Genomic DNA, 15,760 nt, shown 5'->3' on the forward strand with positions numbered 1-15,760 from the left:
TTGTAGAGAAGGAAAAAAAAAAAAATCAATTTCTGCCCCCCAAAAGTTGTTGAGATTAATCTCAGAAATTTTCCAGAAAAAACAAGGAAATATTTGAGCTCCAAAAGTAAAAAAAAAAAAAAAATGCTAGAAATACTCAAAAGTTTTGAGATTAATCTCAGAAATGTTCAAATGTTATTTGAAAAGTCAAAAAAATTACCAGAAAAAAAGTCCTAAAAGGCTTTTTAACTTTTGAAACTCAGAAATTTCCAGGTTTTTTTCAACAAACTTTCTGACATTTTTAGTGGAAATGTACCCCTCTTTTTTTTCTGCCTACAATCGCTCTAATACAACATGGTAGTTTTCACTTCTACTTCCACTTCTCTAGCTAATCTGTGTATTCCTCAGGTTGCCTTGACCAAAACCAGCCACGTTTCTACGGTTACTCTCCTGTTTGGTAGAATTTGCTCAGCAGCTTGTTACCCCAGACGATTATTGAACTTCTCCTCTCTGTTAGTGGGGAAGCGGCGCTCTTCGGGTTCACTCCCAGAACCAGTACAGTGTCGCCCTTCTTTGCATCAACCATTTAGAATAAACAGAACAAATGGGGAGGAGAAAAAAACAGGCCAAGATGTGGCCTTTGACACAGAAAGCTGGGATCTGCCAAACACCTCAGAAGATGGCCCTTTGATGCTGAATGGATTCCTCTATGCAGATCAAGGCGCTGATGGCGCCTAATAATCATTGATCTCCATTGCCGGCAGTCTCCAGCAGTTGCCCGCCCCGTCTGTAACACAGTCAGTTAAGGCCTCTACCCTCGTCCCATTGATCCCTATCAACCTCATCAAAGGCTCCCCGGGCTTTGATGGGGGCCAGTGAGACCGGTCCCAGTGGATGAGCAGGCCCTGCGACTCCCTTCATCTGATGGGGCTGGATGGAGCGGGGCATTTAAATATGAGCCAGTGATTGCAGGGCTGGAGGACCGGCTGGCTGGGGAACACCTCCAATTACTGCAGCTGATAGTGGAGAGACCTGGCAGAGTCACTTTGGTTAAATGGTCCTTGTTTATGGAAGCTATCTGTTGTAGTCTGATGACAAGCTAATCTGTACATAGCTGAAATATTCAGTTTTTGTTCAGAATTTGATGGATTATTTCTGTAATGAGTTTGTTTCTCAAAAATTGGAAAAACCCGGTAAAATGTATTGAGTCATATTTATTTATTCAATGTCTTGTAGTCATGTAATCTTATAACTGAGTTAGTGAAGTAATTTTGGAAACAAAGCTATAGCAGTCTCAGATTTTGCCTCCCTTAAAGGGGCAGCGTTATGTAAAATTGAACTTTACATCATGTTATAATGTTATTCCCTCATCAGAAACTTACCTGGAGTGTTGTCTTGATTGTTTCATGCGTCTGAGGAATTCTTTAATCTCCATGGCAACCATTCAGCTGTGTAAAACGCCTGTGTGGACGTAGCTCCGCTCCTCGAGATGCAGCTAATCCTCTGAGCTGCATTTTCCAAGCTTACAAAACGTCGCTCTGCCACAACTCTCTCAGCTCCTTCAGACTAGTCAGCAGCAATTAGCAAACACCTGGTGGAACTGAGCATCCACTGAGCTCATTATAGGAGCTACTTCTCAGTCCAACGCTGGTAAAGGGTCAATAGAGGAGCCATGTTGTGATGACTTCCTGAAGGTCGAGTTTCAGAAAGAGCAGGAGTTTCTTAAAGAGACAGAGGCCCAATTTCAAGGTGTTAAATGACAGAGTCAAATTTCATTTATGTCATATTTGTTATTTGATTTTATAACAACTGAAGTTAGCATAGTTTCTTGATTGTGCTATGAAATTGCAATGTGTGCCTGGAAAACACTTTAAGATTATAATATTAGATGACCAATAAACAAACAAAAAAATATATTTTTAGCAGAAACGTGTCCTTAATGAAAGCATGTTTATTAAGGTTGTTAATTAATCTGACAAACGAGCCTCATTGAAAGGCATACTTCATAGACATAAAATTAACGTATATTTACACTAACTTCGTCTGCTTGGCATCAGTGAGACGGGAGCTGATCTATGTCACCTTTTGTTCACACATTCAGAGTCAAAGACAGTCACATGGAAGGCCTGGTCCAGGAACATTGAAGGAAACCGTTTTTCAAACCGGTTCCCTCCCTGGCCCAGCCTGCCACCACCAAGGTCGCCGTTCCTACAGCCGCAGAGGGACGTCGGACCTGCCTCTGCAGACCGGTCCATGCACAAGGAAGTGTGTGGACCCAGAGGAGATGGAGGTGTGAGGAGTGACGCCGCCTTTGATGTCAAACCGGTATTTAGAGGATAATGAGGCTGTTAGAAAGAGCAGAAGGAAACGCCTGCTAGTTCACACTCACGCCAAAAAACACGCTCTCAGGAAACTGAGGAGCTGACAGAAGTCTGCAGGAAGAAACCCGGTGAAAGGTGGTAGCAAAACATGAAGACGGAGCTGTCCAAAACGTGGCCCGGGAGACACTTGTGACCCCTCCAAAATGAAATTAAAAAAAAGGAGACAAATTTGACTCATCCAGGAGAGGTGGCTGATGCAGATAAAGACTTTTAAAAAATCTTTAATCAGCTGATTTGAGTGCAACAAAAATGTTACAGTCATCTCCAATTGTCCACTAGCAGGGTACATGGACTCTAGATATAATGGAGCCTGTGTTGCCACCTGTTGAACTCATCACACTGACTGTTTGTCCCACTGTAAACCAGATGACGGCTTAGAGCTTCTACATATTTGCTGGGCAGTTCAGGGGCTGCAGAAGCAGCTGCTAGTTCTTAGAGATGTAATGAAAAATGCTGCTTTAGGTTGTAAAGGTTGCATCACTAAAAGAATCTCCACAGAGCCATCGATAACTACGTTGATGTGAGTTACAACAACATTTAATGTTCCTTTGGGGTCAATAAAGTATTTTTGAATTTGCTAAATTGACCCTCATAGGCATCATATTTATTCCCTATGGGAGTTTTAAAAAATTGTGGATTAGTTATTAGAAGTTCTTCTGAAACTGGTCAACTCATAAAAGTAAAAACAAATAATAATAATAATAAAAATACTTGGTTTACATTTAATTAAAGGGAATGCCAGAGTGTATTACTATTCAATAACCCTTTTGCTGCTAAATTATTGAATAAAAGCTCAACAATAACAAAAATATTTATTATCTTAGTGTTATTCAGGTTATTCAACCATCAGATTGGTGCAAAATGCTATTTTAGCCACCATTGTTATTCAGTTATCAAATGTTTCAAGAAACTTCTTTAGAAAAGTGGACTGTGGACACTGACCTCAGCGCTGCTACATGTTTAAATTTGGGATGCTATTATAGGCTTTAACAGCATCGCTAGCAGGCTAACTCCTTTTAGCTCAACTTGAACACAACAGTCTTTTCCATCCTCCAGTCATATCAGTTTTGAAGCAAAAGTTAACACCCTTTGGGCCAAGAGAGCGGCTTCGAGGATGTAGCTTGTGCGTCAGATTTACCGGCCTACCAGAAACATGCAAATACAAATGTTCCGGCCAGAGCCTCTGCTTGTTAAAAAAAAATCCAATAAAAATTGTGTTAACATTTGTAGACACGCGAAATAAAATGTAAAACTTTTTCACACGTTTTCCAGGGATACCCTTGAATGTATGCACATCTGCTTATCTTACATGTTGGAGCTGTTTTAATGAAGCTCTATAGAATATTTAATAGAAGTTTGTCAAATTTGCTGTTAAAGGGTCATTCAGAGACTACATCCAAATTATGTAGTTTATTTGTCAAATATAGCAGGCTGGCAAACAATATTTTACTCTAATCTGGTGCATGATGGCTCTGAAGAACCAATCCTTTTACTATTAAAATGAACTGTCATGACTGCGTTGTGGTTTCTGTGCAGAGAAACTGATGAGAACGGTGCTGAATGGAGGTCAATGTGACACAGGTGTGTTTGTGGGGAGAGTCGCTTAACGGAACCCTCTTTACACTAAAACTGAGCAAAACGTTAACATTTACATGCGTAGCAAGGAAGTGCACCAAAAAGAAAAAGAAAACTGAAACCACAAAAAACCCTCCTTGGACAGAACCATGAATGCTTGTTACTCTGCCGAATTTTAGTTTTCACTTTATTTCTGCAGAAGTAAAGCTGTGAAAAATGGAACATACTAAGATGTTCTGAAATTTTTTTTGCTTCCCAGATTCAAAGCTATTTACATGTCAGACAGTTCTGACCGCTGTGTATTATTCTGAGGAATCCATCCATCCATCCATTGTCTGTTCACCCTTGTCCCTAATGGGGTCGGGAGGGTTGCTGGTGCCCATCTCCAGCTACGTTCCAGGCGGGAGGCGGGGTTCACCCTGGACAGGTCGCCAGTCTGTCGCAGGGCAACACAAAGACATACAGGACAAACAACCATTCACACACAAACACACACCTAGGGAGAATTTAGTTAGACCAATTAACCTAACAGTCATGTTTTGGACTGTGGGAGGAAGCCGGAGTACCCGGAGAGAACCCACGCATGCACAGGGAGAACATGCAAACTCCATGCAGAAAGACCCCAGCCGGGAATCGAACCCAGGACCTTCTTGCTGCAAGGCAACAGTGCTACCAACTGCGCCACTGTGCAGCCCTAAAATATTCTGAGGAATACAAATGTTCCGGCCAGAGCCTCTGCTTGTTGCTGCTAAAATATTCTGAGGAATATTTTAGTAAAACTGTAGTTGGATTTAGAATTGTTCTGTTTCAACACTTCAGGGAGAGAAAACAGTGAATGAGCCACAGCAACGCTGGAAACCGAAGAGGAGTTTGGGAATGTTTACTATAACCACATAATACAATAAAATACAATTAAACTTTGTTTAAACTCATTACAAAAACAAACACACAAAAGAAACGCAATATATGTGCAAGCATTTTATTAATTTTAATTGAAATAAGTCACTCCACATTTTTAAAAAGCTATTGCTGCCCATATTTATGAACATTCATAAAGCTAACAAAAACAAAAAGCATTCGAATTTATATTCTGAAAGGATTTAATCTATTATGTTGGATATTTTCACCTTATTGTTTTTCATTTTGGGGGAATTTCTAGTGAAAAAAATGTAAAAAAATACAGCAGTAACTCATTAAGGTGAGCTGCAAGCCATGCCGTGCTCATTCTTTTGAGGATGACATGTTTTAATAACTTTATAAAAGCAATAAAAAATCTTTTTTTGTTTCATGATCAGCTGATTGTTTGTTAAAGCTCTGAGGTTTCAAACTGTCCAAGTGTAAAATGTGAAGCTGACCAGATCACTACCACAGAGTACTGGGGCCATACTGAGAAAAAAGAATAAAACACAATTACGAGAATAAAGATGAAATAATATGTGAATAAAGCTATAATGCGAGAAATAAGTCATAATATGAGTAAAGTTGTAATATTATCACTTTATTCTTGTAATAATTCTACTTTACTTTCATATTATTGTGACTTTATTCTCATACGACATTTTTCTTGTAACATTATGACTTTATCCTTGTAATTTTATGATTTTTTAAAGATTTTCTCTCACAATGGTGCATCCAGCAGCAGGATCACAGAGCATGGAGTACCAGCTGGAGTTTTTCCAGTCGTCAGCAGAGCGTTCCTTGATGCCCCTGCAGGGATTCTTCAGGCGTTTCTTTCCGTTGGAGGAATGAACTCCAGACCAAGGTGAGCAAATATCTCCTCCTCTGAAGAAGCTCTTATATATCGACCCTGTAAACATGATAACTGATTCATTTAGATCGTTTTTCTTTCATGGCAGAAGCAGAGCCTTTTGATCGGTTCACCTGTTTGTTGTCGTACAGGGCGTGGCTGCTCAGAGACATGCCCTTCTCGTGCCCCGCCCACCGACGCAGCTCCCTCTCAAACAGCTGCGGAGGACGTGATGTCGGTCAGAAGGCGAGTAAAGGAGACCCCCGGAGGGCGAGTGACGATGCCCACCTTGGATCCGGTCCAGCCCAGCAGAGCAAAAGCAAACTGGCTGATGGGGGAGACCACCAGGTCCACTCTGACCGCTCTCCACTGTCTCTCTGCGGCCGATGGAGACGCTGCGGTTTCCTCTGACTGGACACCGCGTCCCGTTTGTCCTGCCGACAGCTTGAAGATGGACAAGCATCTCTCGAAGCGATCGATGTTGGAGGGGGGTCGGCCTGGACCCTCGCTGCCCTCCAAATAGGAGTTCCTGGTGGTCTTCTGGTACAACAGCAGACCCTGTTCGTGGAGAGAGGCAGAGAGCATCAGGCTCACGTCTGCAAATCTAAATTGTCGTAGATTTATTCATTTCAAACAAGAAGCAAGAGAAGGTTTTATTTAGATGAGAGGAAACCTAAAATGTTCTATACTTTTCCTGGACTTGCTGATGATCCTGAGTCAGGCGATCCACAATGCATCAAGTTCAGGTGTGGCTCTAACAGGAATGGAGCCCTGGGCAAGCCCTGCCCCCCCCAAACAGAGTTCCACCTCCAAACAATTAAATACAATTTAATTGTATTTAATTACAATTAAATACAATTATCAGATTTTTTTCCCCAAGTGAAAGCAGGTAACCTAGACTCCAAGCAAACTTGTTCATAGGAGAAGATTAGGGCTGCGACTAACGATCACTTTTAATAATCACGATTAATCGATTAATTGGATGAAAAAAATCCCAGTCGCATTCTGCAGAATTTTTTATTTAACAACTTTGTTATACAATATTGTTTTTCAAGTCTGTATACTCCAGTTAATGATTAATCAATTACTGGTGATTATTGTAGTAACTGACTCATCACAATTAATCGTTTCAGCATAAATTATTTTCTAGTTCTTGGTGGAACTTTCTAATACCGCCCTGGATTACTGCCCGTATAAAAAAAATGCCATGTTTTATTTTACACCTCTTTATTTGCTCCTGCTATTTTACTTTTTTTTTTTAATGGAAAGAAAAATGACATCACAGATTAAAAGCACAACTTGCAGATGAAATGATACCTGTGACTCCAGCCAGGACACCAGTTTGGGCATCAGTCCCACCTCACTGCCCTCCTCGGGGTGAGTAATCAGGAAGTCAACATCGTGACCCGTTAGCTTCCCCCTGGAAAAGAAAAGGCAAGACACACAGTGTTTACATCTCATTTATATGTCATATTAGCAGAATAAAGACAAAAATACCAGAAGAAAGTCGTAAAATGACCCAAGAATTGTTTTAATGAGAGCAAAGACTTTTTTTGTGTTATTACAATTTGTTTTGCATTATTACAGTTTTTTTCTTGTTTTATTATGACGTTATTCTTGTAATATTGTAACTTCATTCTCATACCACTTTTTCTCACATTAATTGTTTCTCATTGTTTTAAGTTTATTCTCATATTAGTGCAAATTTATTTCCATCTTAAAACCAGCCCTAATACTCCACTGTCCGTTTATCAGCAAAATGTTAGGACAAAAAAACCCTGACACCCGAGATCCCAGTTGAAACTCTGTCAATGAAATGACTGATTTCATTTTTGGTTTCTAGGTTGTATTAGATATGTAATTCTTCTGAATGTGTCATCAGATAAAGCTGCTGATTTCAGACCTTCTGAATCCTCCTGTGAGAACAATCTGAGCCTCTGGTGAGACGGAGGCGACGGCTCTTCCCACAATCCCCCTGATGGCTTCAGCCTCCGCTAGGCTGACCGGCTGCTTGATGTCGTCGTAGTGCTCCAGACCTGCAGGACCACAGCATACAGGGGAAAATATATTTGCCCCTCTAACACGATTCCTATGTTTTTTCTTATATGCCGCACTTAAAAAATTTAATAAAAATAATATATATATATAAAAAAATCACTGTTCCCGAAAACAAACGTGTCTTTGGTTCTGTTTTTCTATGAATCTTTGTTGGGTGTTTTTTTCTTTCCCACTATTTCTTCTTTTGTTGCACTTTGAAACGTTTTTGTTCTATGCTATTAGCATTGCCTCCTTCACACCTGGTTGCTGATTGCCATCAACTGTTGATTATCCTCTTCCTCAGTGGGTCTACCATTTGTTTTACTTTGCTAGCCTTCAATCACTTTTTCTCGTTTTTGTTTCAGTCTTGTTTTCTCTTGCACTAGTGTCACACTGTCTCCTAGTTTCTATCTATGGTGGCATATCAAACAATTGGGTCTCAATGAGAAAAAAAATTAAGTTAACTTTGTTAAACATAAACCCTATCACATGTTTGAAGCATGTGAGATGCACAGGTTTTGCACATAGTGTGTGTATTGTGATGAAGGATGAAGAACTCAGTGTTCTGCTGGGTCAGGACCCGGTACTGAGTGCTACTTTTGTCACAACGTTCCTGTTTTGCTTTCCTTTCATATTAAATTATCAACTGATGATCTGAAGATGAAAGTCCACTGCTTATTGATCGCTCTGCCCCCAGATAAATATTAGCCAAATTAATCAAAAAGTAAATCCAGTTGCAGATCTCAGCAGGTGAGTAAATCTTCATCAGTGCAGACTGAGCATCTGCACAGGATAGCATGATGTTATGTTACTGTTGCAATTGTTGCTTTAACATTTGAGCAGCAATTGTGTGACTTTTTATAGCACAATCAAGTAACTATGTTACATTCAGTTGCTGTCAAATTACTAGATAAACAGCTCTGAAAAAAATGAAGAGCCCTCTGCACTGAACCCCATTGTGAACCTGCTGGTTATTTCAGCAAACATTGATTTCTAAACTCTTCCTGAGTTGAAACATTAGTGTTGTTGTTTCTAAATGAACATGAACTTGTTTTCTTTGCATTATTTGAGATCTGAAAGCGCTGCATCTTTTTCATTATTTTGACCATTTCTCATTTTCTGCAAATAAATGCTACATTTTTGCTTGGCATTTCAGAAACCTGTTGTCAGTGGTTTATAGAACAAAAGAACAATGTTCATTTTACTCAAACATATATTTAAATGAAAAATTACATCGGAGAAGCTGATCATTTTGCAGTGGTCTCTTAATTCTTTCCAGAGCTGTATATTAAATATAACTTAAAAGAAATATGACATCGTAATTTAATGCCTTGAAATTACCAGTTCCACCAAGTGTTTGCTAATTGTTGCTGGCTAGTCTAAAGGAGCTGAGAGGGGGGAGGGCTGCTCTGTAATGAAGAAGCTTGGAAGCTCGAAAACTGCAGCTGAGAGGAGGAGCTTTCAGGTGTTTTGCACAGCTGAATGGTTGCCATGGAGATTAAAGGATTTCTCAAGCCTGCATGAATCAAGAATCAAGACAACGCTGCAGGTGTGGTTTTGGTGAGGGAATGACATTATAATATGATAAAACTTCCAAAAAGTATCTTTTACACAATACCACCCCTTTAACGGTGCTGTGTCAAGTGGTAATAATCTGGAGCCACGTTACATAAGAATATGTCTGAATCTTAATCATTAATACTCTGTACTCTGGTCTGCGAGTGATATGAGGACCATTAGAGTTTATTAAATAAGATCTAAGGAATAACAGAACAGACTCAAAACACAAGTAGCTCATCTGCTATGAGAACCAGGTCAAGTCAACAAAGTCAGATATCAGCTGCTTTGGATCAAATATAAAACAGGACAAAAACATTTAGATGATGTTCTAAACCTGCTTGTTGAGCACGGTTGAGCGTTTGCCCTGAATCTGTCAGTTGCTGCAGGTTGTGGATCCCCTCTCGGATCCATCGGTCCGCTGTCTTTGACCCGACTCCAAAAATACCCGTCAACACCTGAAGCACAGCAAACGCTGCATTTACACACAATAAAATGGTTTGTACAGCTTTACTAGTAGAGCTAATTTTGTTGAATGATTACACAAAACTCATACATCACTGTTAAGTTGAAATAATGGTTTTCAGCTTAGAGTATTACTCATTTATTTTTAAAAGAACTGCATTACTCAGCTAATTTTATTAGGCACAAATAATGAAAGCAAGATAAATTGTTTATCATCATGTTTGCTACTTCCTGTTTCAAATAAAGCACCTTATGGAGGTTCGATCATTCCCCAAAACATTTAAAGCATTTTAGATCAATACGACTGATCTAAAATCGATAAGCATAAGCATCGGCAATACTGAGTTAAAGTTTTATCTTGATATACATAATATACTTCTTCTTCCAGACACATAAAAAAGCTCCACTTACAAATATTAAACATTTTTGCATCTGCAACAAAATCTTTACTTTTTTAATTGGGCCTTCAGATTTTTCTTGAGGGCCAAAATATGAACCATAATATTTACATCTTTACAGACAAAGAGCTGATAAGAAAAGCATAAAAATCACAATTGCAGGCTTTTCACGGACATAAGCACGACGTTTTTCTGAAACCAGTTCTTCAGCAGACTAAGAACTGGTCTATAAGAAAATGCCATTTTCATTTCCATACGCTGACACACCTTTAATGCTTTAAATCGCTCAGACTCCTTAGTGGATTCAACTTCACTTGATGCTCCGTTCTCCAAAATGTCCTGAAAAACAGCAGGAATAAAAGAGGGTAAAATCAGTTCTATTCATTTAGAAAGAAATAAAAAGAAACACATCCACTGACTTTGATGACTCTGAGTGAGTGTTCCCCCAGGCAGGGCAGGCCTTTGAGTTGGGACATCTTAGTGACAGCGGAGGGAAGAGCCTTCAACACGGCGGCCGCCCTGCGGAACGCCACGCCTCGGCCGTCCTCGTCGCTCAGCTCTGCGTTTTCAGCCAGGAGCGACAGAGCATCCTGAGACAACAACAACAAAAACACACAACACAGCTCTCATGTGACATGGAGGTTTCAGGAAACAGTCACATGACCCTGAGTTAGCCGCGGGCAGGACCCTACGGTCAGGACAGCGTTGTGGTTTTTCAGGGTGCTCCTCCTCTGACAGGCGTAGCTGGGAACGGAGAAGGGAGTAACCTCAGTGTCGTTCACTGCAAACTCCTGAAAGACACACGACCAACATATTAAAGAGGCAGTACTTTGTGTTTCCAGGCAAAAGGTGCCATTTCTCAGCACAATCAAGGAATTGTTGCCTTCGAATCGCTGTACATGAGAGATATGACTTAAAAGAAATTTGACTTTGCAATTTAACACCTTGAAATTGGGCCACTGTCTCTTTAAGAAACTCCTGCTCTTTTTGAAGCTCCGCCTTCAGGAAGTCACCACAACATGGCTCCTTTATTAACCCTTTAACAAATTTTTTTATACCAGTGTTGCTCTGAGAAGTATCTCCTATAATGAGCTCAGCAGATGGACAGGTCCACCAGGTGTTTGCTAACCGCCGCTGACTAGTCTGAAGGAGCTGAGTGGGGGAGGAGCTGCATCTCGAAGGCGGAGCTAGATCCACCCAGGGGTTTTTCACAGCTGAATGGTTGTCATGGAGACTAAAGGATTGAATGAAAGAATCAAAGCAACACTCCAGGTCGGTTTTTGATGAGGGAACATTCATTTCATTTCTCTTCATTGACAGAATTGACTGTTGCTTTTTTAGCCTATATTTATGCGGCTATAAGCCTAATATAAATAATTTTAATGTTATAAGTAACTGAAGTTTTGAAATATTTATTTGTCAAATTTATCTGGAGTTATACATGTTTGCATCAAGGTATTGTAGTCATTTCTTTTTCTCTGTTACAAGATGACCTAAATAATGCTTTCATCCAAAAACTGAGCATTTATGAAAATGGCTGCTGCACCTGTAGTTTATGTCTGTCCAGTATCTCCACTGGGTGTCCGTCACGCATGCTCTCTGTGTACCAGCTCACGTCCAGCAGGTGGCGCCCTGCCTGCCCTGCTCCCTGCGCCTCCAGCCACATCCGGGCCTCCTGAGCGGTGTTGCTCTCACAGATGACGTGCGTCACGTTTTCACTGTGGGGTACAGACCGGTTTTCATCTCACAACCACAAACTGGAGACAGGCTGACACAAATTAATGCTTCCTGTTAATGTAGAATGATATTTGTGTATGGTTTTCTATTTTATTTGCCAGTAAAAATGTGAAAGGTTTTGCATTTGTTTTAATATTTTGTGTTAGTGCCACTAATTGCAGCTGTAAGCCTCCCTGCCGTCTGGGGAACAATGTCCATCCACTCTTCTTTGCTAAATAATAATAAAGTCAGATTGAATTGAGACCTGCTGTGAGTGTCAACTTACAGGTCTTACCACAGATGGTCAATTAGACTTTGACCGCTGTAACTTATGAAAATTGCTTTGATGAAAACCGTTTCACTGTTCTGCTAGAAAGTAAAAACCTGCCTCTATGGCAGGCCATTTTAGCACAAAATTGCTTTCGTTTGACTTGGCCTGTCACAATATCAAATTTTGCCAGACGATATAATTTGTTCCAGAAATTATTGCGATAAACAATAATATTGTTATCGTTCTGAGTCCATTTTCAATTAGTATATTATTAGTATTATTAATGACATAATAATAGACGTTTGCCCTCTCAAAGACATCGTCACTTTTCCACAACAGCCGTGCGGACAAGTTGCAGCTGAAAATATTTTATTCATTTCATTTTATATCAATGTTCTACTTTGTGTTGGTCTATTGAAGTTTGACTAGTTAAAATGTAAAAAGTAACAACAAGAGATATGAACACCTTTTCAATGCCCCAAGTTAGTACAGAGACTTGTCTGTATTTTATTTCTGGTCACCGTCAGTGCGTGTTCCCTCACCTGAACAGTTCCTCCACCTGAAATCCTTTCCTCCGTCCGAGTTGAGAGAGAAACGCTCTTCGACTGGCTCCCATTTTCCTTTCCAACAAGAATAAAACAACCTGAGGGAACTTAGTTGGTTGTGTTGCTGCGCTGTTGTGTGTCCCAGCGTTCAGAGTGCCCGAGTTGGCGACTTTCCTCCGCTTTAAAGGCACCATTTTTTTTTACCTGACCTAAAAACCGAAGTTTAATAACTTCTTATTTGATAAAAGCGGACATTACTAGCGCGGTTGTCTTTAAATAAACATTTGTAAAAAAAAAAAAAAAAAAAAAAAAGAAGAAGAAGAAGATAAATAGAACACATGACTATAGTTTAATCATTGAGTCTCTAAAAACCGACTGTCACCCCATAGCATCCCTTCAGCAGGTAGAAGTACCCGCAAAGTTTCAGTGCAGAGGGTGCAAGCAGACGCAGCTGTGCTCGGAGTGCCGCACCACCGGCGGAACGTTATCAAAATAGTTCCGACTGGAAACAACACGCGAAGCCAAACTGTGCCTCGCAAATGTTTTTTTCTTAATTTTATTTAAAAACTGCTTTTGCATTAACAGTATATATATACTGTGCAATATACAGTATATGTAAGAAATATGGAATCAATATCAGACACGAACTTGAGTGAAACTAAAATAGGCTGTTGCTTAAAAAAACACACGTAAGTGGAAAATAAATTATAAAATTAAGGAACAAAGGAGATTATACATTCCGGTAACTGGAAATAAACGACAATGAAAAGTAATCTTATAACCAAAATAAATAGCCAAATAAATAATAATAATAATAACAACAACAACAACAACAATAATAATAATAATAATAATAATAATATAATAATAATAATAATAATAATAATAATAATAATAAAGAGGGAGTTTCCAATAGTTTCACTTTGTTTATCATATGATGCAGTTCCACTTCTTATTGTTCATACATAAGAAGAAGTGATAGAGTTCCTTGTGAAAAGTGGGAAAAGATAGTATGAAAGGTTCACTAACAACAGGAATAATTTCAACCTTGAGAGGATTATTAGGCACAATGCATTCAGGCTAAAGCTGGAGTGAATTCACCAAGAAGAGTCACTACGTACAGATGAATACAGTATAAGTGTCGCCTGGGCTGAAGAGGAGAGCAACTGGACTGTTGCTCGGTGGTCCAAAGAAGACAGTAAAGTCATTTAGAAGTCAAGATCCCAGACATATAGGCTCACACAAAGGATCAAAAAGTGTTAAAAATATATTAATCATCATATATTTCAGTTTATATGATCATTTCTTTATCGATCTTGTGTAAAATTCGGTTTTGTTTTTTTTAATTTTCTGTAAGTCATAATAAAATTACAAGAAGGCTTGAAATATTTCATTCTAAGTCTATATAATATGTGAGTTAAACCCTGGATTTAGGTCCATCCAGCTTCTCGTCGCCTGCTTGGACCAGCTTCCCTGTCAATGCTATAAAAAAAAGTACATCCCCACAGCATGATGCTGCTGTCATTGGGACAGGGTGGACAGGATTGAGTTTAATCTGGGATTAAATGAAACAAAAGTCACCAATATTTAATAAAATGTTTGAAGACAATTGATGACAGGAAGAAGGGGACTGAATGCAAATGTGGGCCACAATTTTTAATTACAAAAATGTTTACAACAACGTTTTCATTTTGTAAAACCTCACAATTATGGAGTACTTCATGACGGTCTAGGCAAAAATTGCCAGTCAAACAAATCGAAATCTGCGGTTGCCAAATAACAAAATATGACAACAAATTCAAAACTAACTGAAAAATACAAAAAGTGTATGAATAAAATGCATAGCATTGTATGTTGTGTCTTTCACATTTCCCCCCTATGCTCTTGTATGATAAAGAACAATTTAAAGCATTTTGAAAGTTTCAACAGTTGTTCTGACCGAATAGATCAAAATGATGTCACTATATTTCAGAACGTTTAGTCACTCTAACATACTGGATTTCAAATGTTTAAAATGCCGACTCATAGTGACCCGTTGTGTATTTAACACTGGGATTGAATCAGAATCTGTCGGTTTCTGTTTCTGTTGTTGCTTTTTGAGAACTGACCACAGACTCTTAATGAGGTTTAGGATCTGGGAAGTTTAGAGAACCACAATTTCAACATTTCAGCGATCAGATGCCCGAGCCACGCCGTTCTCACTTTTGCCTTGTGATAGAATTTCATCTTCCTGAAATGATCCCAGACCATGTGAATAGCAGGGCTGCCTGTAACTCTCGATTATTTATGAATCAATAAAATCAGCTTTAAAAAAATGGCACATTCTAAAGATTTTTCCTTGAACCACCTAAACTTTTTCTGAACAATATTAGAAATACATTTTAAAAAAAGGCAGAAACTGAAATAATTCAGTTTCTTTTTTAAATGAGAAAATAATCATTTGATTACCCATCCATCCACCCATCCATTTTCTGTTCACCCTTGTCCCTAATGGGGTCGGGAGGGTTGCTGGTATCATTTGATTACCTAAAATATAGTAACATGGCATTCCTTTAGTCTGAGCTTGATTTGTAGCAAAGGATGCTGGAGATAAAAATGATTTCTAGCTTCAACATGTGAAAAGCTCAACCCTTTCTGCTTGGCTGTACATCTATACAGTGTTGGGTTTATCTTTTTATTAACCAGTCAACAACTGGATAGTAAACTGGATAGGGGGTGAAGGAGTGCTGCAAACTCCATTTAATGATTAGTTGTTATTTAATTGCAATTAATTGTAATTAAACAACGATTAATTGTTGATTATTTCAACCATCAAATCATCATGATTAAGCCGATTAATCGTTTCAGACCCTATTACAGGACAAACCTGGAAGAAAACATATTACAAGCTGGAAAAGAGTGATATTTTGGTGTGTTTTTTTTTTTTTTTTTTTTTTTTAAAAAGGAAGAAAACCCCCAAAATAATTTAAATTCCACTCAATTGCAATTCTGTTACATAAAATACTCTGCTTATGGTTACATAACATGGCAAAATGTGACGAAAAAAGACTAGTCAAAATGTATTCGGGAGATTATGAAGACATTCTGTT

At 39.0% G+C, this 15,760-nt stretch overlaps 1 protein-coding gene across 1 annotated transcript; it reads right to left on the reverse strand.

The window, feature by feature from the left end:
- Window positions 1–5,210: 5,210 nt before the first annotated feature.
- Window positions 5,211–13,162, reverse strand: polm (polymerase (DNA directed), mu). The gene is made up of 11 exons (XM_028026474.1): window positions 12,669–13,162; window positions 11,686–11,857; window positions 10,832–10,930; window positions 10,559–10,729; window positions 10,407–10,478; window positions 9,614–9,734; window positions 7,586–7,718; window positions 7,000–7,102; window positions 5,971–6,240; window positions 5,817–5,900; window positions 5,211–5,742 (listed from the first exon to the last, which is right to left on the reverse strand). The coding sequence occupies exons 1-11, from the start codon at window positions 12,863–12,865 to the stop codon at window positions 5,656–5,658; spliced, it is 1,509 nt and encodes a 502-aa protein (XP_027882275.1). The 5' UTR covers window positions 12,866–13,162; the 3' UTR covers window positions 5,211–5,655.
- Between the last annotated feature and the right edge of the window lie 2,598 nt (window positions 13,163–15,760).

Source organism: Xiphophorus couchianus, chromosome 8 (assembly GCF_001444195.1).
Source record: "Xiphophorus couchianus chromosome 8, X_couchianus-1.0, whole genome shotgun sequence".
Lineage (NCBI taxonomy): Eukaryota > Metazoa > Chordata > Actinopteri > Cyprinodontiformes > Poeciliidae > Xiphophorus > Xiphophorus couchianus.